Genomic DNA, 25,728 nt, shown 5'->3' on the forward strand with positions numbered 1-25,728 from the left:
TTAAGCGCTTAATATGGTGCCTGACACATAGTAAGAGCTCAGCAGAAGATGGCTATTAATCGATTTTAAGAAACTGAGGTTTTGGTGTCTATTTTCACTCTTGCAAACAAAGGAATTCCAAGTGTAATCTCTACCAAAATAAGTTAGACCTGAACTCGCACTTTCAGCGATGATGCAATTTGACCTCTCCGGGCCACCGTCGCCGAGCATGCGCAAATAGACGTGGCGGGACGTATGTGTCATGGCGAGCTCCATCTGAAGTGTTTCCCGTATCCGCAGAACGGCGTGCGGTTCTCTCACTTCGAACTGGTATGTTATTTCCCGATCTCTGGGTAAGGGTGGCGGGTGGATCAGTGTGGGGCAGAGTGTGGCTAGAGCTTCTTTAATGGTGGAGCCTTGTTTCTCCAGTTTCGGTCTTTCTTGGGCCGTTTGCTGGTTTGTTTCGTAGTTGAAAGGGGACTTGCCAGCTGGGGTCGGGAGATTGGGAGGCGGGTAGCGCTGCCTGAAGTGAGGACAGAGTGGTGGGCGTTAGGTGCTGGAGGGCCGTAAGGAATATTTAAGGGACCTCGTTCCTTATTGTCAAATCTCACTCCATTTGTTCTCCCACTTTCTGTGCTGAATTTGTGGGATGGGACAAGGCTTTCGCAGTTATGTAGCTTTCACAGACTTGTATTTCAAGGATTTAAACAGAAGTTGGCTAGAAGGGCCAATGTCTTGTGGTTTTTCACTTTTGTTCCCTTTTACTCATAAAACCTCTCTCTGAATCTCGGGACGACACGTGTTTTTCTGGTGGAAGGAGATCTGTATACCTACCTCATTGCCTAGTTTCCGTTTTGTAGTTGGTATTTACGCGAGTAACGCGGACGTGTTGTCGTGCTGGGTCCCGGGTAGTGTTCATTACTGTGGCCAGACGCTCGATCACCATCACGGCAAATAATGGTGGATGTAAACGCGCCTGACCCGATCAGTAAGAAGTTGGAGTAGTACGGAACATTATTCACCTTGCTCCATAAAGCAGTCTTTTAAGAAGTCTAATCCCGTTTAGCTAGTTTTAAAGAGTTCTTACTGTGGGTTTGTGAACTTGTTGGGAGCTCGCTTTTTCTAATCAGTTTTTATTTTCCAGACTTTCCAGAGGATTTGAGACTAATTGCGGATAATCAAGGTACTCATTTATTTTCAAACCTTTTACGCTTGAGTGAAGTGTTAACACATTAGAAAGTTCAGAAAGGCAGCCTAGTTTCTTAGTAATGTTGCCACCATCATTCTGTGGAAATATCCTCTCCAGATCATGCTGTAACACTAAATCAATGAGACATTTTCTTTTTTTAAGATTTTATTTATTTACTTGAGAGAGAGCATGAGAGAGAGAGAGCACATGAGAGGGGGGAGGGTCAGAGGGAGAAGCAGACTCCCCGCTGAGCAGGGAGCCCGATGTAGGACTCGATCCCGGGACTCCAGGATCATGACCTGAGCCGAAGGCAGTCGCTTAACCAACTGAGCCACCCAGGCGCCCCTATCATTCACTTTACTTTTTGTCTACATTCAGCAGCACTGACCTTGTTGATCTCTTTGACATGTTCTCTTCCTTTGCCTTCTATCACCTACAGATTTTCTCCTTTTCAGGTTGCTGCTTCTTGGCCTCTCTTATAGGCTGGTTCTCTTCTATTTGGCAGTTAAATTTGGAGTTCCTCAAGGCTTAGTTCTTAATCCTTTTTCTTTCTGGGTGGTCTAATCTACATCGTAGTCAATGCTGTTTTATTTATTTATTATTTAATTAATTTTAGCCATCCTAGTGGGTGTGGAGTGGTATGTCATTGTGGTTTTGATTTGCATTTTCCTTGTAGTTAATGATGTTGACATCTTTTCGATGTGCTTTTTGGCCATTTGTATACCTTTGGAGAAATATGTATTCATATCTTGTCATGTTTTACATTGGGTTATTTGTCTTTATTGTTGACTTGTGTAATTATTGCATTCTGATACTGGATGTTTATCAGACATATGATTTGTAAATGTTTTCTCCCATTGTATGACTTGTCCTTTCACTTTCTTGATGATGTCCTTTGAAACATAAATTTTTTTTATTAAAGATTTTATTTATTTGTCAGAGAGAGAGGGAGAGAGAGCACATGTGCGAGAGCACACAAGCAGGGGGAGGAGCAGGCAGAGGGAGAAGCAGGCTCCCTGACTTGGGACTCGATCCTAGGATCCCAGGATCATGACCTGAGCGGAAGGCAGATGGTTAACCGACTGAGCCACCCAGGTGCCCCTCAGTTGTTTGTAATTTTCAAAAGCTCTTCAGGTGAATACAGTGAGCACTCAAGATTGAGAACCTCTGTCTGGGAGAATGGTGGATCTCAATCAGGGATGTTTAGTGGAATCAGCTGGGTAGGTTTTACGTTAATATCCTTAAATTCCACTCTTGGAGATTCTAATTCAGAATGGGACCTGGGCATTTGATACTATAAAAGCTGTCCTAATAAATCACGCCTGGAAGTAACACTACTGTAGGATGTTTCTTTTTTCATCATTTTTAGTATCTCCCTTTTCACTGGTGATTTTTTGTTTTTTTAAGATTTTATTTATTTATTTGACAGACACAGTGAGAGAAGGAACACAAGCAGGGGGAGTGGGAGAGGGAGAAGCAGGCTTCCCGCTGAGCAGGGAGCCTGATGCGGGCCTCGTTCCCAGGATCCTGGGTTCATGACCTGAGCTGAAGGCAGACGCTTAATGACTGAGCCACCCAGGCACCCCATTCACTGATGATTTTTATTCCCTTTATCAAACTTGAATTCCTCTATCTTTTGAGAAAAAACTTTCATATGATCCTATTGTTACCTTTAAATATTGTGCTTTCTTTTTAGCCTCAAACTTTCATTTCATTATTACTCATTTATAAATGGCTGACGGCTAACAATTCCTTCTACTAGCTTGTTGGAAGTAAAAACTTTATTAATAGTGATGAGTGAGATTGTTTTTTGTTTTGGTTTTTAAAGATTTTATTTGACAGAGAGCGCACACAAGCAGGGGGAGCAGCAGGCTCCCTACTGAGCAGGGAGCCTGATGTGGGGCTCCATCCCAGGACCCTGGGATCATGACCTGAGCCGAAGGCAGTTAACCCACTGAGCCACTCAGGCGCCCGGAGTGAGGTTGTTTTAATGTGCTTATGATATGCAGCCAGATTTACCATCCTCTGCTTTATATTCGTCTCCTTTGTTTCTCTAAGGTGAATTTCTAGAAATGGAATTGCTGGGTCAAAGGATACATATGTTTTAAAGTTTAATAGGTATTGCTAGAAAGCCTTCCAAAAAGGGTATGCCAGTTTTACCATACTTTGAGCCAGCAATAGGGCTTGTCAGTCTTCTTTTTTCTTTTTTTTTTAATCAGTGGGGTAGACAAAAAACTATTTATTGTTTAAACACTTGCTATTATTGTGCCTGAGCAGTATTTCCAGTACTTATTGGCTATTTGTATTTCTTGAGTGCCAGTTTTTCCTTTGTCCCCTTTTTTCCTGGAATGTCTTTATTTCTTAGCATTGCATTAGACTCTTAACATGGTTTGGGCTTTGCCAGTGAGGCAGAGCTATAGCTGGGGGAGCTTGGTGTTGAGCGAAGGCCTGGGTTCTAATTCTAGTTCTATTGGTGTACAAATCCTTTTCTTTCTCTCGACACTGAGAGGCTTAGCAACGTTTTCTTCTTCCCTGTGTGATACTGTATGTCTACTTCAGTGGACCCGTCTCATCTTTCTTTCTCTGTTCTCTTTCCCTTCTTTGGATCCATACACAATGCTGTATAGGATGTCAAAAATGTGATTAAGAAATATGGCTTTTAATGTGTCCTTCAATTCAGAATCCTTCAGTCCTTCTTTAGTAACATTTGAAGGCACTACCTGGTCTTAGCCATTCTCACTCACCTTATTTATTTCACAGACTAATAGTGATAGAAGAAACTCCCAGGGTTATTAGGTATTTGCTTCAACTTCACATCCAGTGTAAGAATTTCCTCCTCTATGTTATAGAAAGACTAGCTAAATTTACCTTAAGCATTTTATTAATTCGTTCATTTGGTCAACAAATACTGTGTGCCTGCTCTATGGTAGGCTTTGTTATAGGTGTCATAGATACAGTGGTAAGAAGGAGGTAATGCCTTTTTTCCTTATGGAGCTTACATTGCAGTGAGAAAGATGGAATTATGTTCTGCAGTTATGTTGTCAGCTTAGAGGTCATTGTGAGTGTGTGTGGATACTTGGTCTCTGTGTGGTTATTTTGTTTTATTTGCCTGAGAGAGGGAGAGTGAGAGCGAGCGAGTGCACGTGCACAAGCAAGGGGAGCAGAGGGAGAGGGAGAAGCAGGCTCCCTGCTGAGTAAGGAGCCCGTTGCCGGCCTCGATCCCAGGACCCTGGGTTAATGACCTGAGCTGAAGGCAGACACTTAACTGACTGAGCCACATAGTCGTCCCTGTGTGGTTATTGTAGATGTGGTGCTTAGGAAGGGCCTCTCTGAGGAGGTGTCATTTGAATAGAGAAGTGGGCAGCAAGCCATACAAATATTTGGGGAATGATATTCCAGGCAGAAAAAAAAAACAAGCGTGAAGACCTCTGAGTCAAAAACTAGTTTGGCATACTCAGAGAATATTTAAAAGGTTTAGTATAGTTGGGACAGAGGGAGTAGCCAGGGGCCATATCTTGTTAGACTGGGTCATCTACAGTAAAAGAAAAAAAAATATTGAGAACCTGCAATGTGCTAGATGTAGTTTTAGGCACTACTTGGGATAAAGCAGTGAACAGAGCACACAAAATCCTTTACCTTCGGGGCGCCTGGGTGCCTCAGTCGGTTAAATGTGTGACTCTTGATGTCAGCCCAGGTCATGGTCTTGGGGTCATGAGATCAGGCCTTGTGTCCAACTCTGTGCTGAGTGTGGAGCCTGCTTGGGATTCTCTGTCCCTCATTCACATGGGCACTTGAATCTTTCTCTCAGTAAAACAACAACAACGACAACAGCAAAGCCTTTACCTTCATGGAGTACATACTCTAGTAGAAAAAGATTAAAGAAGTAATGAAAACCTCTAAGTGGGTAATAAAGTTGTGGTAAGGAGACAAGGCAGGGAAGGGGGAGAGCAAGTGTGTGTACATGCAGTGAGGTGGGAGTTGCTCAGAAAGGTTTCACTGGTGATGTTCAAACAAAGTCCTGAAGGCATCCCAGACAAGACTAAGACCCTGGGATGAGTGTGTACTGGTGGGTATGAGGAAGCCTGTGTGTTGAATGGAAGGAGAAGGGGGATGGTAGGAAAGAGGGTCAGAGAGGTGACAGGAGGCTGATTATATATGTCCTTGCAGATCTTTGCAGTGATTTTGGTTTTTTACTCTGAGATGGAATACCATTGGCAGGTTTTGGTCTGAAGCTTGAGATGAAGTTAGGTTTTAAAGGAATCCCTGGGTCCTGTGCTGAAAATGTCCTTTGGGAATTAAGGGTAGAAGCAGGGAGACTAACTTTGGCAATAATCTATGCAAGAGTTGATGTCTTGATTATTGTAAATAATGCTGCAATAAACACGGGTTCATATATCTTTGAGTTAGTGTTTTGCTTTTCCCTGTGTAAGGACCCCATAGTGGAATTATTAGATCCTATGATATTTGTTTTTAATTTTTTGAGGAACCTCCATACTGTTTTCTGTGGTGGCTGCACTAATTTACATCCCTACCAACAGCGCACAAAGTTCCTTTTTCTTCACATCCTCTCCAGCACTTGTTCATTTTTGTCTCCTTGGTTTTAGACATTCTAACAGGTGTGAGGTGATAGCTCATTGTGGCTTCGATTTGTATTTCCCTATGATTAATGATATCGAGCATCGTTTCATGTGTCTATTGGCCATCTGTCTTTGGAAAAATGTCTATCCAGGTCCTCTGCCCATTTTTTAATAGGATTTTTTTTGGTATTGAGTTGTATGGTTGTTTATATATTTTATATATTACCCCTTATTGGATATATCATTTGCAAATATCTTCCCCATTCAGTAGGTTGCCTTTTTGTTTTGTTAATGGTTTCCTTTGCAAAAGCTATTTATTTGATTTAGTTCCAGTAGTTTGTTTTTTGCTTTTGTTTCTCTTCCTTAGGGGATGTATCTAGAAACATGCAGTCTTCCAAAACTGAACCATATCATCTGCGAATAGTGATAGCTTAACTTCTTTACCAGTATGGATGCCAGTTATGTTCTTCTCTCGTCTGAAAGCTGTGGCGAGGACTTCCAGTACTGTGTTGAATAAAAGTGGCGAGAGTGGACATCCTTGTCTTGTTCCTGACCTTAGAGGGAAAGTTTTCACCACTGAGGATGAGGTTGGCTGTGAGTTTTGCATGTATGGTCTTTATGATGTTTAGGTATGTTCCCTTTAATTCCGTTTTCTGGAGAGTTGTTATCATGAATGGAAGTATACTTTTTTCTATATCTATCGAGGTGGTCATATGAATTTTATCATTTGTTGTGTTGATGTGGTTCATGACGTGGATTGATTTGTGAGTATTGAACCATCCTGGCGTCCTAGGAATAAATCCCATCTGATCGAGGTGAATGATCTTTTTAATGTATTGGTGTATGAGGTTTGCTAATACTTTGTTGAGAATTTTGCATCTGTGTTCATCAGTGATATTGGCCTGTAGTTCTTTTTTTGTGGTGTCTGGTTTTGGTATCAGAGTAATGCTTGCCTCATAGAATGTATTTGGAAACTTTCCTTCCTCTTCTATTTTTTGGAAGAGTTGGAGGAGACTAAGTGTTAATTGTTTAAGTGTCTGGTAGAATTCACTCATAAATCCAGCTGGTCTTGTACTTTTATTTCTTGGTAGTTTTTTGATTACTGATTCAGTTTCATTGCTTGTAATTGGTCTATTAAGATTATCTGTTTCTTCTTGGTTCAGTTTTGGAAGATTATGTATGTTTCTAGGAATATATCTATTTCTTCCAGGTTGTTTATTTTGTTGGCATATAATTTTTCATAGTATTCTCTTACAACCCTTTGTATTTCTGTGGCATCAGTTGTTACTTCTCTCTTGTTTCTCATTTTATTTATTTGGGTCCTTTTGCCTTTTTCTCGATGAGTCTGCCTAAAAGTTTTTCACTTTTATTTTTTCAAAGAACCAGCTCTTGGTTTAGTTGATTTTTTTTTCTATTGTTATTTTAATCTCCATGGCATTTATTTGTGCTCTGATCTTTATTATATCCTTTCTTCTACTCATTTTGAGCGTTGTTCTTTTTTTAGTTCCTTTAGGTGTAAAGTTAGATTGAATTTTTTTCTTGTTTCTTGACATAGGCCTGTATTGATATGCACTTCCCTTTTAGAACTGCTTTTGCTGTGTTGCATAGATTTTGGACTGTGGTCTTTTCATTTTCATTTGTCTTCATGTATTTTTTAAATTTCTTTTTTTTTTTTAAGATTTTATTTGAGAGAGAGCGAGTGAGAGAGAGCGAGCACGAGCAGGGACAGAGGCAGAGGGAGAAGCAGACTCCCTGCTGAGCAGGGAGCCCGATGCGGGGCTCAATCCCAGGACCCTGGGGTCATGACCTGAGCTGAAGGCAGGTGCTTAACTGACTGAACCATCCAGGCGCCCCTAAATTTCTTCTTTGATTACTTTTTTGACCCATTGGTTATTTAGTATCATGTTGTTTAGTCTCCATGTGTTTGTGTTTTTTCCAGTTTTTTTGTGATTTATTTCTAGATTTATACCAATGTAGTTGTAAAAGATGCGTGGTGTCCTTTCAGTCCTCTTAAACTTATTGAGGCTTGTTTTTTGGCCTAATATGTCATCTATTCTGGAGAATGTTCCATGTGCACTTGGAAAGAAAGTGTATTCTGTGATTTTGGGTGTAATATTCTTTTATATCTGTTATGTCCATCTGGTCCAGTGTGTCATGCAGATACATTGTTTCCTTCTTGGTTTTCTGTGGGTGATCTATCCATTGATGTAAGTGGGATGTTAAAGTCCCGTACTGTTATTGTATTACCATTAATTTCTCTCTTTATGTCTGTTAATACTTTATCTATTTAAGTGCTTTGGTGTGGGGTGCATAGTTACAATTGTTATAACCTCTGGTTGGATCGATCCCTTTATCACTATGTAATGCCCTTTGTCTCTTATTACAGTTTTTTTTTTTTTAAGATTTTATTTATTTGACAGAGAGACACAGCGAGAGCAGGAACACAAGCAGGGGGAGCGGGAGAGGGAGAAGCAGGCTTCCTGCGGAGCAGGGAGCCCGATGTGGGGCTCGATCCCAGGACCCTGGGATCATGACCTGAGCCGAAGGCAGACGCTTAACGACTGAGCCACCCAGGCGCCCTCTTATTACAGGTTTTGTTTTGTCTCTTTTGTCTAAGTATTGCTGCCCCAGTTTTTTTTTTTTTTTTGACTTTCATAGGCATGGCAAATGTTTTTCCATCTCTTTGCTTTCAGATCTGAGGTGAGTCTCTTATAGGTGGCATATAGATGGATCTTTTTTTTTTTAAGATTTTATTTATTTGAGGGGAAGGAGCCGAAGGAGAGGGACAAGCAGACTCTGCACCGAGCACAAGGCCTGACATGGGCCCGATCCCAAGACCCCGAGATCCCGATCCAAGCCAAAACCAAGAGCTGGATGTTCAACTGACTGAACCACCCAGGTGCCCCAGATGGGTCTTTTTATTTTAAAATACATTCTCTGTGTCTTTTGATTGGAGCATTTAGGCCATTTGCATTTAAAGTAATTATTGATAGGTGTGTACTTATTGCCATTTAAAAAATTTGTTTTCTTGTTGTTTTTGTAGGTCTTTGTTCCGTTCTTCTCTTACTCTCTTTCTCTGAGATTGATATGTATCTACAGTGTTTTGTTTGGCTTTCTTTCTCTTTAGTTTTTGTGTATCTGTCATAGGTTGGGTTTGTGGTTACCATGAAATTCATATATAACATACTAAGTAAAGAACAGTTTGTATTAATTTGGTGGTCATTTAAGTTCAAACACATTCTAAAAAAAAAAAAAAAAAAAACAGAAAAAAAAAATCCTTTTCCTTTTTCCCCTTCTCTTTTTACTCCCTGCTCCACATTTTGTGTATATGTTGTCATATTTTACATCTTTTTCTTATGTGTAATTATGTCCATTTCTTTTCCACTTAAAGAAGTTCCTTTAACATTTTTCATAAGGCTGGTTTAATGGTGATAAACTCCTTTATCTTTTGTTTGTCTGGGAAACTTTCTGTCTCCTTTAAATCTGATTTATAATCTTGCTGGGTAGAATATTCTTGGTTGTGGGCTTTTTCCCTTCAGCACTTTGTGTATATCATGCCCTGCTCTTCTGGCCTGCAAAATTTCTGCTGAACAATCAGTTGATAGCCTTATGGTGTTTACCTTTTAGATAACTTTTTCTCTCTTGCTGCTTTTGGGATTATGTCTTTATCTTTATTTATTTATTTATTTATTTGAGAGAGAGAATGAGGGATAGAGCACATGAGAGGGAAGAGGGTCAGAGGGAGAAGCAGACTCCCTGCTGAGCAGGGAGCCCGATGGGGGACTCGATCCCAGGACTCCGGGATCATGACCTGAACCGAAGGCAGTTGCTTAACCATCTGAGCCACCTATGTCTTTATCTTTAACCTTTGACATTTTAATTATTATATGCTGAGGTGTGAACCTCCTTGGGTTCTTGTTTGGAACTCTCTGCTTTTTGGACTTGGATGTCTATTTCCCTTGTTAGATTAAGGAAGTTTTCAGTTATTCTTCAAGTAAGTTTTCTGCACCTTTCTTTTTCTCCTGGGACCCATCTCATGTGAATGTTTGGTCACTTGATGTTATCCAAGAGATCTCTTAATCTTTCCTCATTTTATAAGAATTCTTTTCTCATTACTGTTCAGCTTGTGTGCTCTCCATTACCCTGTCTTCCAGAGTGCTGATATGTTCTTCAGATCCTCTAACCTACTGTTGATTCCATCAATGTGTTTTTTTATTTCAGTTGTTGTATTCTTCAGCTTGGATTAGTTCTTTTCAATATTTTCTCTCTCTTTATTGAAGGTTTCACTGAGTTCTTCCACTCTTTTTTTCCCAGCCCAGTGAGTATCTTTATGATCATTACATTAAATTCTTTATCAAGCATGTTGCTTAAGTCTGCTTGATTTAATGCTTTTATTGAGGTTTTTTTGTTTTGTTTTGTTTTTTCTCTTTTGGAGCATATTCCTCTGTCTCCCAGTTTTGCTTGACTTCCATGTTTGTTTCTGTGGATTAGGCAAAAGTGTTACTTCTCCAAAAGTTAAAAGAGCGGTCTTGTGTGTGGTGATCCCTATGCAGACTGTGTGTTCTTGCTGACTTTGGCTGACTGGCTGGAGCTGTGGCTTGTATGTGCTTACTTAGTCTTAAACTGTGGCTTTTTACAGAAAGAATTAAGAAAAAAATTTTGAAAAGAAAAGGAGAAAAGAAAAACAAAATGAGGATAAAAGAGTAAGAGTGGCATCTGGGTGGCTCAGTTTTTTAACTGTCTGCCTTCAGCTCAGGTCACGATCTCAGGGTCCTGGGATCGAGCCCCACATCAGGCTCTCTGCTCAGCAAGGAGTCTGCTTCTGCCTCTCCCCCTGGCTTATGCTCTCTCTTCCTATCTCTCTCTCTCAAATAAATAAATAAAATATTAAAAAAATTCTCAAATCCTAAAGAAAAAGAACAAAACCAAAAAGAAACAATAAGCAAAATAAGTCAAATTTTAAAAAGTTAAACAGTAAAAATTGAAACGCATACATACAGAGCACAAAACTGCAGCTTGTTTGCTTTGTCCCAGCATGACAGCTGGTGTGAGCATGTGACCCTGGGCTCACTGAGATCACAAGCTCTCTGTGATGACTGGACCTACCAATTACGGCATTGAGACCCTACAGTTATGGTGTTGGAATCCACCTCTTAGAGCAGCCAGATCCTTCTTCAGTCTCTTCTTTTGAGGTGGAGAGGGAGAGAGTATTCCTGCAGTTCCTTGGCCCTTTTAAAGATTTTATTCATTTACTTGAAAGAGAGAGACAGAGCACAACCAGGGGGAGAGGCAGAGGGAGAGGGAGAAGCAGACTTCCTGCTGAGCAGGGAGCCCGACATGGGGCTTGATCCCAGGACCCTGGGATTATGACCTGAGCTAAAGAAAGACACTTAACCAACTGAGCCACCCAGGCACCCCTCCTTGGCCTTTTTAAACCCAGGCTTTTTTTTCTGTGCCCCAGCGCATCTAGGGCTGGTATGAGCTTGTGGACCCTGGGCTTGCTGAAGTCACAGTCTCATTGGGAGGATTGGGCCTGCCTGTAATGGTGTCTGGACCCTTTTCTGATCTAGGCTTTTAAGGTGGAGTGGGAGCATCAACTGTAGTTCCCCAGGCCCTCTGACCTGGGGAGCTTTTCCTGCAGCTCCCCTGCTGCTTGGCAGAGTTTTAGTGTTGTCTCTTTTATATGCTAGTTGCTCTTTTTTCTTTTTCTTTTAAGATTTATTTATTTGAGAGAGCATGAGCAGGAGAGGGGCAAAGGGAGAGGGAGAAGCAGACTCCCCACCGAGCAGGGATCCCAAAGCGGTGCTCAATCCCAGGACCCGGGATCATGACCCAAGCCCAAGGCAGACACTAAACCAACTGAGCCACCCAGGTGCCCTTGCTAGTTGCCCTTTTGAACCATGGGTTTATTTTGTTTGTTTGTTTGTTTTTCTGTGCCCAAGGACAGAGGGCTCTGTTCCTGGTCCTTTAGTACTGTGCCTTCCCACTGCAGTTCCCGGTGTTGGAGGTGGGGGTTCCCTCTGTTACTGTGTCTCTGTCTCTTTTGCTGTTCTCTTGCCATTCCGGCTTCAGTTGTTCAGTAGTTGCTCAGTCAGCCCTCTGTTCTTAAGGAGGAGTTGTTCTATTAATAGGTGTAATTTGGTGTGTTCTGTGGAGGAGGTGAGTTCAGTCTTCCTACATCACCATCTTGAATTGGAACTCGCAGGAGTTTTTCTTCTTTTTTTTTTAAAGTTTTTATTTAAATTCCATTTAGTGAACATACAGTGTAATACTCATTTCAGGGGTACAATACAGTGATTCAGCACTTCCGTATAACACCCCGTTCTCATCACAGCAAGTGCCTTTCATAATCCCCATCACCTGTGGCCCCCATCCTGCCGCCCCCCTCCCCTCGGGTAACCATCACTGTGTTCCCTAGAGTTAAGAGTCTCTTTCTTGGTTTGTCTCTTTATCTCTTCTTTTTAACCCCTTTACTTGTTTGTTTTATTTCTTAAATCCCAGGTATGAGTGAAATCTTACGGTATTTGTCTTCCTCAGACTGACTTATTTCCCTTAGTATAATACGCTCTAGCTCCCTGCACCTCATTGCAAATGGACAAGGAGTTCTTCTTTAAGGGAGAGGAATACGATTGAGATAGTAAGGGGAGGGAGTGGGGTCAAGATACAGTTTTTTTTTTTTCAGTGGGAGAAATAACAGCATGTTTATATCTAGATAGTAATGATTCAGTAGGGAGACAGTGATAATGCAGGAAAAGGAGCCGTTGCTGGGCGCCTGTGCTTGAGTAAGTTAGAGTAGAAGGATTGTTTTTGGTGGGGGTGTGGGGGGGCGTACCGTTCATTCACAGGAACAGATTGGTGGGCAGAGTACATGGGCAGAGAACCATTTCCCTGTAAAAGAAGGAAGTCATCCATCTGTGCAGAATGTGGGAAGGGATCTGAGGGTCTGCTTCATGCAGACCTTCTGTTTTTGGTACCGTCTTTAGCCTCATTAAGAGGAGATCTGTGAGAAATCAATTTTCAGAAAATTCCTAAGATAAATGAGTTTTACGTTCTTTACTGCAGTTTTTCACAGTCTTTGCTCTACTAATGAATATTGGGGTTCTCTAAGGAGGCAGAGTTTCCTAAATTTATTTGACACAGAACCATTTTTTCTTTTCACTGATCCTTCAAATTTCAAATAAATAGAACCAGTTTCATAAAGACTAACCTAGTTCATTTCTCCTTCTCTAATTTGCTGAGCTGGCCAGGGCTCTTGTGTGCAAGAGCAGAAAACCCAGTTTAAACTAATTTAAGCCACAAAGGGAACTTACTGGCTCACATGACTGGGCAGAGCAGGGCTTTGATCCTGGTGCTCAAATAATGCCAGTATGGCTCTTTATCTTTCCAGCTCATGTTAGGCTTCATTCCCTAGGTAGTTTCTCCCTATGATGGGCAACATAGCCCCCAGCACCTCAGTTTGACATCCTTCCAACTTAGTCACTTTAGTGAAAGGGAAACCATCTCTCCTGTTAGCTCTGGCATAGAAGTCCTCTTGATCATTTTCATTGGCTGGGCTTGTCATGCCCTTCCCTGAACCAATTGTTGTGGCCAGGAGGATGGTTTACTTTAAAAGCTTGGCTCATGTGCCCCATTCCTGTGTCCAGAGAAGGAGAAGGCCTGTGATTGGCAGCCCCACCACGACTGTTAACTACATTTTAACCAGTCCTTACGAGATTAGATTATTTCTAGTCTTTTGCTCTTACTACCGATGTAAAACTAGCTGAGCTTTGAACACAGGTTTGTCAGATTTACTGGGCATAATTTGTCATGGTTGTAAAGAGTGCATTACAGTAAAGGGCACAAAAGGATCCTGGCTGGAATCTGCTCTGTTAATTGAAAGTTGTTAATGGAAAGATGGGGGTCTGGCTAATGAAGAGAGGGAAAATTCGTCAGAGAGGCTTGAGACCAACAGAGAGTATTAGGATTCTTTTTTTTTTTTTTAAGATTTTATTTATTTATTTGACAGAGAGAGACACAGCGAGAGAGGGAACACAAGCAGGGGGAGTGGGAGAGGGAGAAGCAGGCTTCCCGCCGAGCAGGGAGCCCGATGCAGGGCTTGATCCCAGGACCCTGGGACCATGACCTGAGCTGAAGGCAGATGCTTAATGACTGAGCCACCCAGGCGCCCCAGAGTATTAGGATTCTTAATACTGGTTTGAGCAACCCAGATGAGGATTAGTAGTCATTTGGTGTATCTACATTAAGTAGGTAGTCGAGTGCTGTGCAGCAAATGGCCTTGGGCTCATTTGGCATGGTTGTTGTTCTTTGGGTAAGTTAGCTTCTCTGTGTTTCAGATGGCTCTTTAAAGTGAGGACGGTAACACCACCAAACTCATGGAGTTGTGAATGGTTAATGAATGACTACTTGCTTCATGTCTAAATGTAGTAGTAGTACTCTTAGTTAGTGTACTCAAGTATATATTCCTTTTTCTTTCCAGATAATTTTTTTCTTAATTACTTTATTTTCACATAATTATAGAATCACTTTCAGTAATAAAAATTCCATGGAGATGCTGTAAGTTTTCTCCAGCGGTAACATCTTGCAAAACGGTAATATAGTATCACAGCCAGGATACTGACATTGATAGGGTCAGGATGTAGAACATTTCCATTACTGCAAGGATCTCTCATGTTGCCTTTTGATAGTCACATTCACTTCTCTCCCAGCGGGCCTCTGCTTAATCCCTGGTAATTTCTGTTGTATTCCCCATTTCTGTAATTTTGTTACTTTGGTCTCAAGTAAGTTATATAAATGTAACCACAGAGTATGTAACCTTTTGGTCTTGGCTCTATTCACACTGCATAATTCCCTGGAGATTCATCCAGTGTTGTGTGTATCAATAGTACATGTTTTATTGCTGAGTAGTGTTCTGTGGTAGTCTTCCACCCACTGAGGGGCATCTTTGTAGGTGTTTGTAGGTTTTGACTGTTACAAAGAAAGGTGCTATAAACGTTTGTGTTGAGGCTTTTGTGGAAATACGTAAGCCTTTATTTCTCTTGGATAAACCCTTAGGTGTAATTGTCAGCTTACATGGTAGTTACATGGTTAATTTTTTAAGAAAATGCCCAACTGTTTTCCAGAATGGCTGTGCCATTTTATGTTCCCACTAGGAGTGTGTGAGTGATCCAGTTTCTCTTCTTCCTTGTTGGCATTTAATGTTCTCACTGTTTTTTCCTTTAGCCATTCTGATAGGTGTCTAGTGATACTTTATTGTGGTTTGTTTGTATTTCTCTGATCGTGAGTAATGTTGACTGTCTTTAAATGTGTTTATTTGCCTTCTGTATATCCTCTTAGGTGAAATGACTTTGTGTCTTTTGTCCATTTTCTAACTGGATTTTTTTTTTTTTTTTTTACTGTTGTGTGTGTGTGCGTGTGTGTGTTTTCAGATTTTAATTTTAAGTAATCTCTACACCCAATGTGGGGCTCGAAATCACAACCTCGACATCAAGAGTTGCATGCTCCACCAACTGAGCCAGCCTGGCACCCCTTTACTATTGTGCTTTGAATTCTAGATACCAGTCCTTTGTCAGATATGTGGTTTGCAAAAATTTTCTCCCACTCAGTAGCTTGATTTTTTATCTTCTCAAAGGGTCTTTTGCAGAGCAAAAGTTTAAAATTTTGATGATGTCTGGATTTATTGATTTTTCTTTTTATGGATTGTGCTTTTGGTGTCAGGTCTAAATTCTTCACCTAGCTCTAGGTCTAGAAGATTTTCTCTTACGGTTTTTCCTAAAAGTTTATAGTGTTACGTTTTACATTTAAGTTCGTGATACATTTTGAGTTAATTTTTGTATAAGATATGAAACTTAGATTGAGGTTCATTTTTTGTCTATAAATGTCCCATTGCTCCAGCACTAATAGAAAAGGTTATCTTTCTTTCATTGAATTGCTTTTGTACTTTTGTAAAAAATCACATGGGCATATTTCTGTGGGTCTGTTTCCAGGTCTCTTTTCTGTTCTGTTGATTCATATTTCTATTCTCCCACCAATACCACAGTCTGGATTACTCTCTCTGTATAATAAGTCTGAAAATTGGGCAGCCCACTTCCTCCCACTATTTCTTTTACACACTTGTTTCAGATATATTGATTTTTTTTTTTTTTTTACTTTTCCATATAAATTTTGGAACAGTCTTCTCTATGTCTATGTAACATCTTGCTGGGATTTTGATAGGAATTTGATTTTAAACTTGTATATCAGTTTGGTCTTAACTGACTAGTTGGGGGAGGGCCTGGAGGTTCATTACTGGTTGGTTGACTGGTTTGGACGTCCAGGGTCCCTACCTGCCTTCTCTGGTTCTATCCTGTGGAGTGTTTTGGGGTGCCTCATTACAGCCTCAAAAGTAGAAATTAGGAGGTGGAGCTCTAGTTTTGTGTTTTGTGGGGTTTGTTTTGTTTTGTTTTCTGGAGTAGGATGGTTATTGTCTGAAAATTTTCGGTCTCTGCTAGGCTGCCCCTTTTCTGGTTCTTCGCAAAGAGAACAGGCTTCTGTGGGGGGGGCTTTTATTGCCTGCATCTGTTGGGTTGCTGGCTTTTTCAGCTTTAAGTCTGGGATACAGGAGGCAAAAGAAACCCCAAGGAACTTGCCATAATGTTGTTCCTTGGGTTCCCAGGTCCCTAGCCAGTTTACCTCTTTCTCTCTACCTTTTAAAGTCTTCTGATGTTTATTTTATATATAATGTCCCTAGTTTTAGTTGTATTTAGTGGGATGGTTAGGGAAAAGTATGTCTATTCTATCTTCCTGGAAGCTGTATCCACATTTTCTTAATTATAAACATTTTTTTAAGGATTTATTTATTTATTTGAAAGAGAGAGAATGAGACAGAGAGCACATGAGGCGGGGAGAGTCAGAGGGAGAAGCAGACTCCCTGCCGAGCAGGGAGCCCGATGTGGGACTCGATCCCAGGACTCCAGGATCATGGCCTGAGCCGAAGGCAGTCGCTCAACCAACTGAGCCACCCAGGCGCCCCTAATTATAAACATTTTGAACGTTCAGGAAAGTAGAATAGGATAAGGAACACCAACACACCTATTTCTTAGATTTAAGACTTGTAAATATTTTCCTATATGTCTTACCTATTCTTATTGTTTTAAAGTAAATTATAGGCATAATGATATTTAACCCCTAAATATTTAATATGCATCTCTAAAAAGATTTTCTAAAAATAATAAATAAAAAGTAAAGTGTATACAATGTCAGAAATCAGATTTTTAAACATAAGGACAGTACTTTACATCTAATGATTTGCAGTAGTACCCTAATATTATCTAACACCCACTTCATATTCTGATGTTCCTAGTTGTCTGCAGAATATCTTACAGCTGGTTGGACAAAGTATGATATAATCAAGAACATGAATTACCTTTAGTTGTTACGCTTTTGAGTCTCCTTTAACCATGACCAGTCCCTCTCTTTTTTTTCTCTGTGATACTGGTCTGTTGAGGGGATAGATCCAGTTGAACCTTGGGATGTCCCATTATTAGTAGGATCTGTCTGATTGTTTCCTTGCATTTCTTTATCTTTTGGTGCTTTCTGTAAACCTGAGGTTAAATCTAACAGCTTTATTAGACTAAAGATCAGCAAGAATATTTCATAGGTGATACTCTGTTAAACAGATTTCTGAGGGACTCATGTGTTGCTGTCATTTATAACTTTCTTATATAGTAGAGAAGATGCCTTCTGCGTCCTGTGACACACTACTGGACGACATAGAAGATATTGTGTCACAGGGAGATTTAAAGCCACAAGATAGGCATTCTGCACGAAAGCACGTTGTTCCAAAGGCACGAAAGCGAAACACCCAAAAATATTTGCAAGAGGAAAACAGTCCACCAAGTGACAGGTAAGCTCTTGTTTTGAAATTATAGTCAGTATCCCGCCAGGGAAGATATGTGCGATATGTATATCGCACACTACTGTGTGCGATATACGTAATGTTTCTTTCTGAAAGTCTTTTGAACTTTTGAGAGTAGATATGTAGATTTATTTTTTTATTTGAATAGTTTTAAATTTAGCAAAGTAATTGCTTAAAAAAGAAAAAAAAATGTCAGATGGCATGTTTCTTGAAGACAGGGCCAAGGGCACTATTTGGCACAAGCATAGGATCTCTCCCCTCCACCCCCCCCACCCCGACCTCCACTGCCCCAGGATCTCTGATATTACTGTAGTTGGTATGGAATCTTGTGTTACTTCCAAATTAAAACTTCTACTGGAAGTTTTAATTCTTATGAGACAGTGGTGGTTTGGTGGTTTGGGTATTTCATTTTTCTTAACAAATTTACAGATACTGTTGGATCAGCTAAGGGCACTGGGCACAAATAAATTCATACTGTTTAATCTGTTAGATCTGTAATTGAGTGGAATTCTAAAACAATCTAGCCAGAAAGGATTATGCAGTTGTATAGCTTTAATATGCCTACATTTGTTTAGATAGTAAATTGTTGAAAAGTTTTAATACACTTGGTTATTTTGTTTGGAACAGTAAGCTTTTAAAATCTGTGAGTTTAAACTTTTCTTAATATTTTAATGACTGAACTTTATCAAATTCATTTTGAATATGTCTTTAAGGTAATTTCTATTTAATTTTTAAATTATTAGGCCAGTCCAAATTGAAAGTCCTTTTTTATCCTTCCTAAAAATACTACATTTTTATAACTTTTTATGTACGGAATTTTTTTTTTATATTTTATTTATTTATTTGACAGAGAGACACAGCGAGAGAGGGACCACAAGCAGGGGGAATGGGAGAGGGAGAAGCAGGCTTCCCGCTGAGCAGGGAGCCTGATGCGGGGCTCGATCCCAGGACCCCGGGATCATGACCTGAGCTGAAGGCAGATGCTTAACGACTGAGCCACCCAGGCGCCACGGAATATTTTTAATTATGCTACAGGGTGATAGTTTTTCTGTTTTGATTCAGCTATTTATATCTAAGTTATAAAATAAAGATTGTAACTGTTATATAGGAGTCAGTGAGCAGGTAGAGGTACTTAGTTTTTCTTTATTTTCTTCTGTTGCTAGAACCATTTTCTTTGCTGTTAACTTGTATTTACCTTTCTATGAGTTTAACTTTGTGATAATACATTAGTATTGAATTTAAAATACAATTCTGAGCAAAAGGAGATCTTGTTACGTAGAGAGTCTTAATTTAAAATATAAGTCAGAGAAGGACCCTGGGATCATGACCTGAGCCGAAGGCAGATGCTTAACGACTCAGCCACCCAAGCGTCCCCAAAAAAGGAGATCTTTTTATGTAGAGAGTCTTAACTTAGAATTCTGTGGTTATTTTATCTTGATTATAGACTTAGTATAACAATTGATTGTGGATTAAGTTGGTGCATTTCATGAATAGATTGTGAAGGGTTGCTTTGTGTTTTTGAATAATATGCCCAGAAATCATCTTGTGTTTTCTTGTTCTAAAAATCCCTTGATGAGACTTACTTTTTTTTAATTGATTGTTTAATAGCACTATTCCAGGCATACAGAAAATTTGGATGCGGACATGGGGTTGTTCTCATAATAATTCGGATGGAGAATATATGGCTGGACAACTAGCTGCTTATGGATATGAAATTACAGGTAATGAGATCTGTAATGTATTTTCTTGATTGTTTCAGAGCTAAATTTTTTAGAGATACATATTTTAGTTTCAATAGTTAAAGCATATTTTAACATAATTTAATGATTTTAAGCCAAAACAAAATGATAGCTATTTTATACATTGGGTAATTACAGATATCATATTTTAAAAATACTTCAAAAAACTATTTTGAAATGAATTTATACTTACAGAAAAGTAGTAAAATTACAGTTTGCTTATGTCCATTACCCAGCTTCCCCTAATATTAGCATCTTACATAACTGCACTGTACTTAATAAACTGGGCAGTTGACATTAGAGCAGTCCTTTTACCTAAACTGCATATCTTATTTGAATTATGCCAGTTTTCCCATTTACATTCTCTTCTGTTCCAGGATCCAATCTAGGATCTCACTTTATATTTATTTGTAATGTCTCCTTAGTCTCCTTCAGTCTGTGACAGTTCCTCAATTTTTTTCTTGTTTTTTATGTCTGGACTGCTGAGGAAAACCAATGAGTTACTAGTTATTTTGTAGAATGCCCCTCAGCTTGGGTTTGTCGGATATTTTCTCATGATTAGAGTAAGGTTATGTATGCAGTCATGGCAAGAAGGGGACATTGAGTTCTCATTGCATCGTATCAGGGAGTTTGTCATGAAACAGTATGTCTTATTACCAGTGGACTGTGTCTGCCATATTTCTCTATAGTAAAGTTGCTATTTTTTCTGATTGTAATTAGTAAATATCCTATTTCTCCTCAACCTTTTCTCTGCTAATTTTAATATCTTGATAATTTTAGCATTTGTCCATGGAACTTGTTTTCAGCAGTCATTACTGTACTGTTTGTTGAGTGGTGATTCTCTGTTTTCTTTTCTTCCACACTTATTCATTGGGATTCTTCTGTAAGGAAAGACTATCCTTTCTCCCCTGTTTTATTTATGTGTATCAGTATGGACTTACCTATTGATTTTTCTATTCTGTGGGTTATGGTCCAATACTGTCATTATTAATTCTGCTGCTCATATTGTTCCGGCTTTGGCCATAGGGCCTCATTCAGGCTGGCTCCCGTGTCTTCTCAACATGCCTCCATTCTTTTTGAGCACGTCCTTATTTTCTGACACCACAAGATGTTCTAGTCTCGTATTTTCCCTTTCCCAGCCTTGGAAGCAACCACTTCTCCAGGGAGTTCTGATTCCTTTCATAAGAAGAATGGTGTTTAGAGCAAAATGAGAGCTGTGGACACTAAGTGTGTTCCTCGCTACCATGAAGTGTCCATGCTCCTAGGTGCTCTCAGTGAACTGAGCTGGGAAATACATGTATATAGTAACAGGCATGTATACACATCGGTGTTACTGTATCTATCAGCATGTATATTAAATTGGGCCGTAATTTGAATACTTTGTGACAGGCACTGGCCCAGTGCTTTCTGTTTGTTACCTTACTTAATTTTTGGGAGATGAGGAAATATTGGTATCCGTACTTTACAAGGGAGAATGGAGGGATTGTGTCCTACCTTAAATCTACCAGATAGTGAAGCCTCTGTCACTCCAAAACACTGCTCTTGACCACTATTTTGTAGCTTCTAGTTGCCTCTGTCTGTGTGATTGGCAAAGTCCTAGCCTTAAGATGGCCTGGGAGAGTTTGGGAGGATTAGAAACTTCTTACCTAGCAGTCTGTCTTTCAGTAACTAAATGATCCTAATGTCTTACTCTGTGTTTTTGATTACTTATTCTTTACACAGCGAAATCACCCTTAATAATTTTGTTCTTTAGATAAAAGTATCAAAATGTGCTTTTAGAACTTTTAGAATTATTTCTCTAAAAAAATTATTTTTCTGTATTCATTAGTAATTTTTATTTTTTTATTTTTTCGATTTTATTTATTTGAGAGAGAAAGACAGAGATAGTGAGAGAGCACAAGTGGGGAGGAGAGGAAGAAGCAGGCTCCCCACAGAGCAGGGAGCCCGATGTGGGACTCGATCCCAGGACCCCGGGACCATGACCTGAGCCGAAGGCAGACGCCCAACCGACTGAGCCACCCAGGCGCCCTCATTAGTAATTTTTAGTGTACGTTAGTGTGGGTTTGCCCTAATACATCCTGATGGTGCATTTTGGGTATTCGGACAATAGCCTCTGAGATCATTTCCTAAAACATTACAAAAAACTGAGCTTGACTTTTCTTGGGTGGTGTTAAATATCTAACACGTTTTAATTTAAATTTTAGTCCGTTAGCAATTTGTATTTGGTCTTATTACAGTACCTTTCTAAATAAAGGTAAAACAATAGTCCTGATGTATTTATACAAGAATACTAAGTTTTGGGGCGGCTGGGTGGCTCAGATGGTTAAGCGTCTGCCTTCGGCTCAGGTCATGATCCCGGGGTCCTGGGATCGAGCTCCACATCGGGCTCCTGGCTTGGCGAGGGGCCTGCTTCTCCCTCTCCCTCTGCCTCTCTCCCTGCTCATGCTTTCTCTCTCTCTCTCTCTCTCTATCTCTGTGTCTCAAGTGAATAAATAAAATCTAAAAAAAAAATACTAAGTTTTGTTATGTATACCCAGTTTTAGCTGCTTATTTGGGAATAGTGAAAAGGGAGGATCAAGGGAGCAATCACTTGAACATGAAATTTATTTTTCTTATTAATGTGGTATAGTACTTTTACATAGATGCATTGCCTGTATATATTTGTATTAACATTATGTACTGTTGATTGTCCCCACTTTAGAAATTTATAGTCCGTGTTTATTTTATTTTTTTAATTAATTTTTTTTTTAAGATTTTATTTATTTATTTGACAGAGAGAGACACAGCGAGAGAGGAAACACAAGCAGGGGGAGTGGGAGAGGGAGAAGCAGGCTTCCCGCAGAGCAGGGAGCCCGATGTGGGGCTCAATCCCAGGACCCTGGGATCATGACCTGAGCCGAAGGCAGACGCTTAATGACTGAGCCACCCAGGCACCATATAGTCCGTGTTTAATTCCAGTCTGCCTTGCATGCAGCAGACTGTGGAATCACTTTTCTCACTGGTCAGGTGCTGTAGCCCAGGAAGAATGAACAGTAGTAGCTTCTGTAAGACATTTAAAGGAAATCAGTACAGATTCTATACTTAGGTTAAATATATGAGATGAATGATTTCTGGGTTATCTGTGCCAGTAGTCTCTTCCATTACTGTGGAATGGTGGGAGTTTATAAAAATTATTATTGCTAAATAATTAAAAATATTTTATTGATCAAATGTAGACCTAAAATACTTTCTTTTAACTTTATAATTGATGTGAAATAGGTATAAAATATAGATTATGTGAAATATACACAGATTTTTGGAAACAGTATATAAGAAATTCAAAATTAGCTCTCAGTTACCAATAATAGATATTTTTACTATTTGGGGACAAAAGAGAGATTATGTGGGTATATACTTGAAATTGCTTTTAACTATGTGAATCCAGGAATGTAATTATTCCATAGTGAAATCTCAGAGGCTTACTCTGAGCAATTAGTTCTTTGTCCAGTGCGTCCTTTTTTTTTTTTTTTTTAAGATTTTATTTATCCATTTGAGAGAGAGAGAGCACAAGCAGGGGGAACGGCAGGCAGAGGGAGAAACAGGCTCTGCACTGAGCACGGAGCCCGATGTGGGGCTTGATCCCAGGACCTGAGATCATGACCTGAGCTGAAGGCAGACGCCTAACTGACTGAGCCACCCAGGTGTCCCTGGAGATACTTTAGATAGAGATACATCAGAGGGAGGAGAGATGCTGGAAAGAGGTGTTATGTTTAGTTTGTAGCTCTGCCTGCTGTGAATAAACATAGTATGTGCTTTTTGGTTAGTGGAAAAAAATCCATTGCAAGGCCATTGACTGAGGTTCTAGTTCATAGACATAAGAGAAAAATGTGAATTATATACATGGAATATTTGTGATAAGCTTACGTAGGTTGGAATAGGGCATTAGCTTGGGTGTCCCCAGTTTCAGAGAAATCGTTTTTAAATTGCTGGGCTTTTACAGTTCTTGATAGTTCCTTTGTATATTTGTATATCATTTATTCATTCCACAAGTGCTGTCTGAACTTGATGTGTTACAGGGTATAGTGCTAGGAGGTGGGAAGATGTGAACATGGACTAGCCATGGATTCCAGCAGGTGAAAAGTTGATTGTTTTTTGGCAGAGGAAAAGCTTGCTTATTGTGTGTTACATGTTAGAAGATATTTTGGTAAATGGCCAAGCTGTTAACGTATTCTCTTGTGACACAGTGAAGTAGGACCTGCTTTGTTAAAAGAGCTTTTACAATTTGTATTTTAGAAATGCTTTGTGATAATGTCAAGTCAGAAATAACGTTTTTTTATCATGGTAAGTGTACTCTTTAATCGCCATCATCTTTTTCACCCATCCCCTACCCACCTCCCCTCTGGTAGCCATCAGTGTGTTCTCTAGAGTTAAGAGTCTGTTTCTTGGTTTGTCTCTCTTTCTTTCCTTTGCTCTTTTGTTTCTTAAATTCCACATGTGAGTGAGATCCTATGGTATTTGTCTTTCTCTGACTGAAGTAGTTCTCCTAACATAATACTTTTTAGCTCTATCCACGTTGTTGCAAATGGCAAGATTTCATTCTTTTTTATGGCTGAATAACATTCTTATAGGAATGTATGTGTGTGTGTGTGTGTGTGTGTGTGTGTGTGTGTGTGTGTGTGTGTGTGTATGTATTCCTGTATATAGGAATTCATACACACACACACACACACACCACCTCTTCTTTATCTATTCATCAATTGATGGACACTTGGGCTGCTTCCATAGTTTGGCTGTTGTAGATAATGCTGCTATAAACATAGGGGTGCATGTATCCCTTTGAATTAGGGTTTTCATATTTTTTGGGTAAATACCCAGTAGTGTAATTACTGGATCATAGAGTAGTTCTGTTTTTAATTTTTTTAAAAAAAGATTTTATTTATTTGACAGAGAGAGAGATAGAGCAGGAGCACAAGCAGGGGGAGTGGGAGAGGGGGAAGCAGACTCCCTGCTGAGCAGGGAGCCCGATGTGGGGCTTGATCCCAGGACGCTGGGATCATGACCTGAGCCGAAGGCAGATGCCTAACCATCTGAGCCACCCAGGCGCCCCTCTATTTTTAATTTTTTGAGGAACCTCCATACTGTTCTCCACACTACACCAGTTTACATTCCCACCAACAGTGCAAGAGGTTTCCCCTTTCTCCACATCCTCACCAACACTGGTTGTTTCTTGTGTTTTTGATTTTAGACAGTCTCAGAGGTGTGAGATGATATCTCATTGTAGTTTTGATTTGCATTTCCCTGATGATAAGTGATTTTGAACATCTTTTCATATATTTATTGGCCATCTTTCTGTCGTCTTTGGACAAATGTCTGTTCATGTCTTCTGCCTGTTTTTTAATTGGATTATTTGTTTTTTGGGTGTTGAGTTGTATGTATGAGTTTTTTTTATATTTTGGATACTAACCCTTTATTGGATCTGTCATTGGCAAATATCTTCTTCCATTATGTAGGTTGCCTTTCAGTTTTGTTGATTGTTTCCTTTGCTGTGTAGAAGCTTTTTATTTTGATATAGTTCCAATAGATTATTTTTGCTTTTATTTTCCCTGCCTCAGGAGACCTATCTAGAAAAATAATGCTATTACTGATCTCAGAGAAATTACTGCCTGTGTTCTCTTCAAGGATTTTTATTGTTTCAGGTCTCATATTTAGGTCTTTAATCCATTTTGAGTTTATTTTTGTGTATGGTGTAAGAAAGTGGTCCAGTTTCGTTCTTTTGCATGTTGCTGTCCAGTTTTTGCAATACCATTTGTTGAAGAGACTGTCTTTTCCCCCATTGGATATTCTTCCTTTTTTGAAGATTAATTGACCATATAATTGTGGGTTTATTTTTGGGTTTTCTGTTCTGTTCCATTGGTTTATGTCTGTATATTTATGCCAGTACCATACTGTTTTTCTTTTTTTAAGATTTTATTTATTTATTAGAGAGAGAGAGAGCATGAGCAGGGGAGGAGCAGAGGGAGAGGGACAAGCAAACTCTGTGCTGAATGTGGAGCCTGTTGCGGGACTTGACCCCATGACCCTGAGATCATGCCCTGTGCTGAAACCGAGTCAGATGTTTAACCGATTGAGCCACCCAGGCACCCCAGTACCATACTGTTTTAATTACTACTGCTTTGTAATGTAACTTGAAATCTGGAATTATGATACCTCCAGTTTTATATTTCTTTTTCAAGATTGCCTTGGCTATTCGGGGTCTTTTGTGGTTCCATACAAATTATAGGGTTGTTCTAGTTCTGTGAAAAATGCTGTTGGTATTTTGTTAGGGATTACATTAAATCTGTAGATTGCTTTGCATGGTACAGATATTTTAAC

The 25,728-nt window shown here is 39.7% G+C and overlaps 1 protein-coding gene across 1 annotated transcript in view; it reads left to right on the top strand.

The window, feature by feature from the left end:
- Nucleotides 1-225: 225 nt before the first annotated feature.
- Nucleotides 226-25,728, top strand: part of CDKAL1 (CDKAL1 threonylcarbamoyladenosine tRNA methylthiotransferase) — a 637,377-nt gene continuing 611,874 nt past the window's right edge. The window contains exons 1-4 of the mRNA XM_028107487.2: nt 226-309; nt 1,124-1,162; nt 17,449-17,626; nt 19,247-19,359. Coding sequence (XP_027963288.1) covers nt 17,457-17,626; nt 19,247-19,359 — 283 coding nt within the window. The 5' untranslated portion in view covers nt 226-309; nt 1,124-1,162; nt 17,449-17,456. The remainder of the gene's footprint in view (nt 310-1,123; nt 1,163-17,448; nt 17,627-19,246; nt 19,360-25,728) is intronic.

The sequence above is a fragment of the Eumetopias jubatus genome, unplaced genomic scaffold (assembly GCF_037043125.1).
Source record: "Eumetopias jubatus isolate StellerSeaLion01/CBP00866 unplaced genomic scaffold, mEumJub1_p1.0 scaffold_6, whole genome shotgun sequence".
NCBI classification, from domain to species: Eukaryota; Metazoa; Chordata; class Mammalia; order Carnivora; family Otariidae; genus Eumetopias; species Eumetopias jubatus.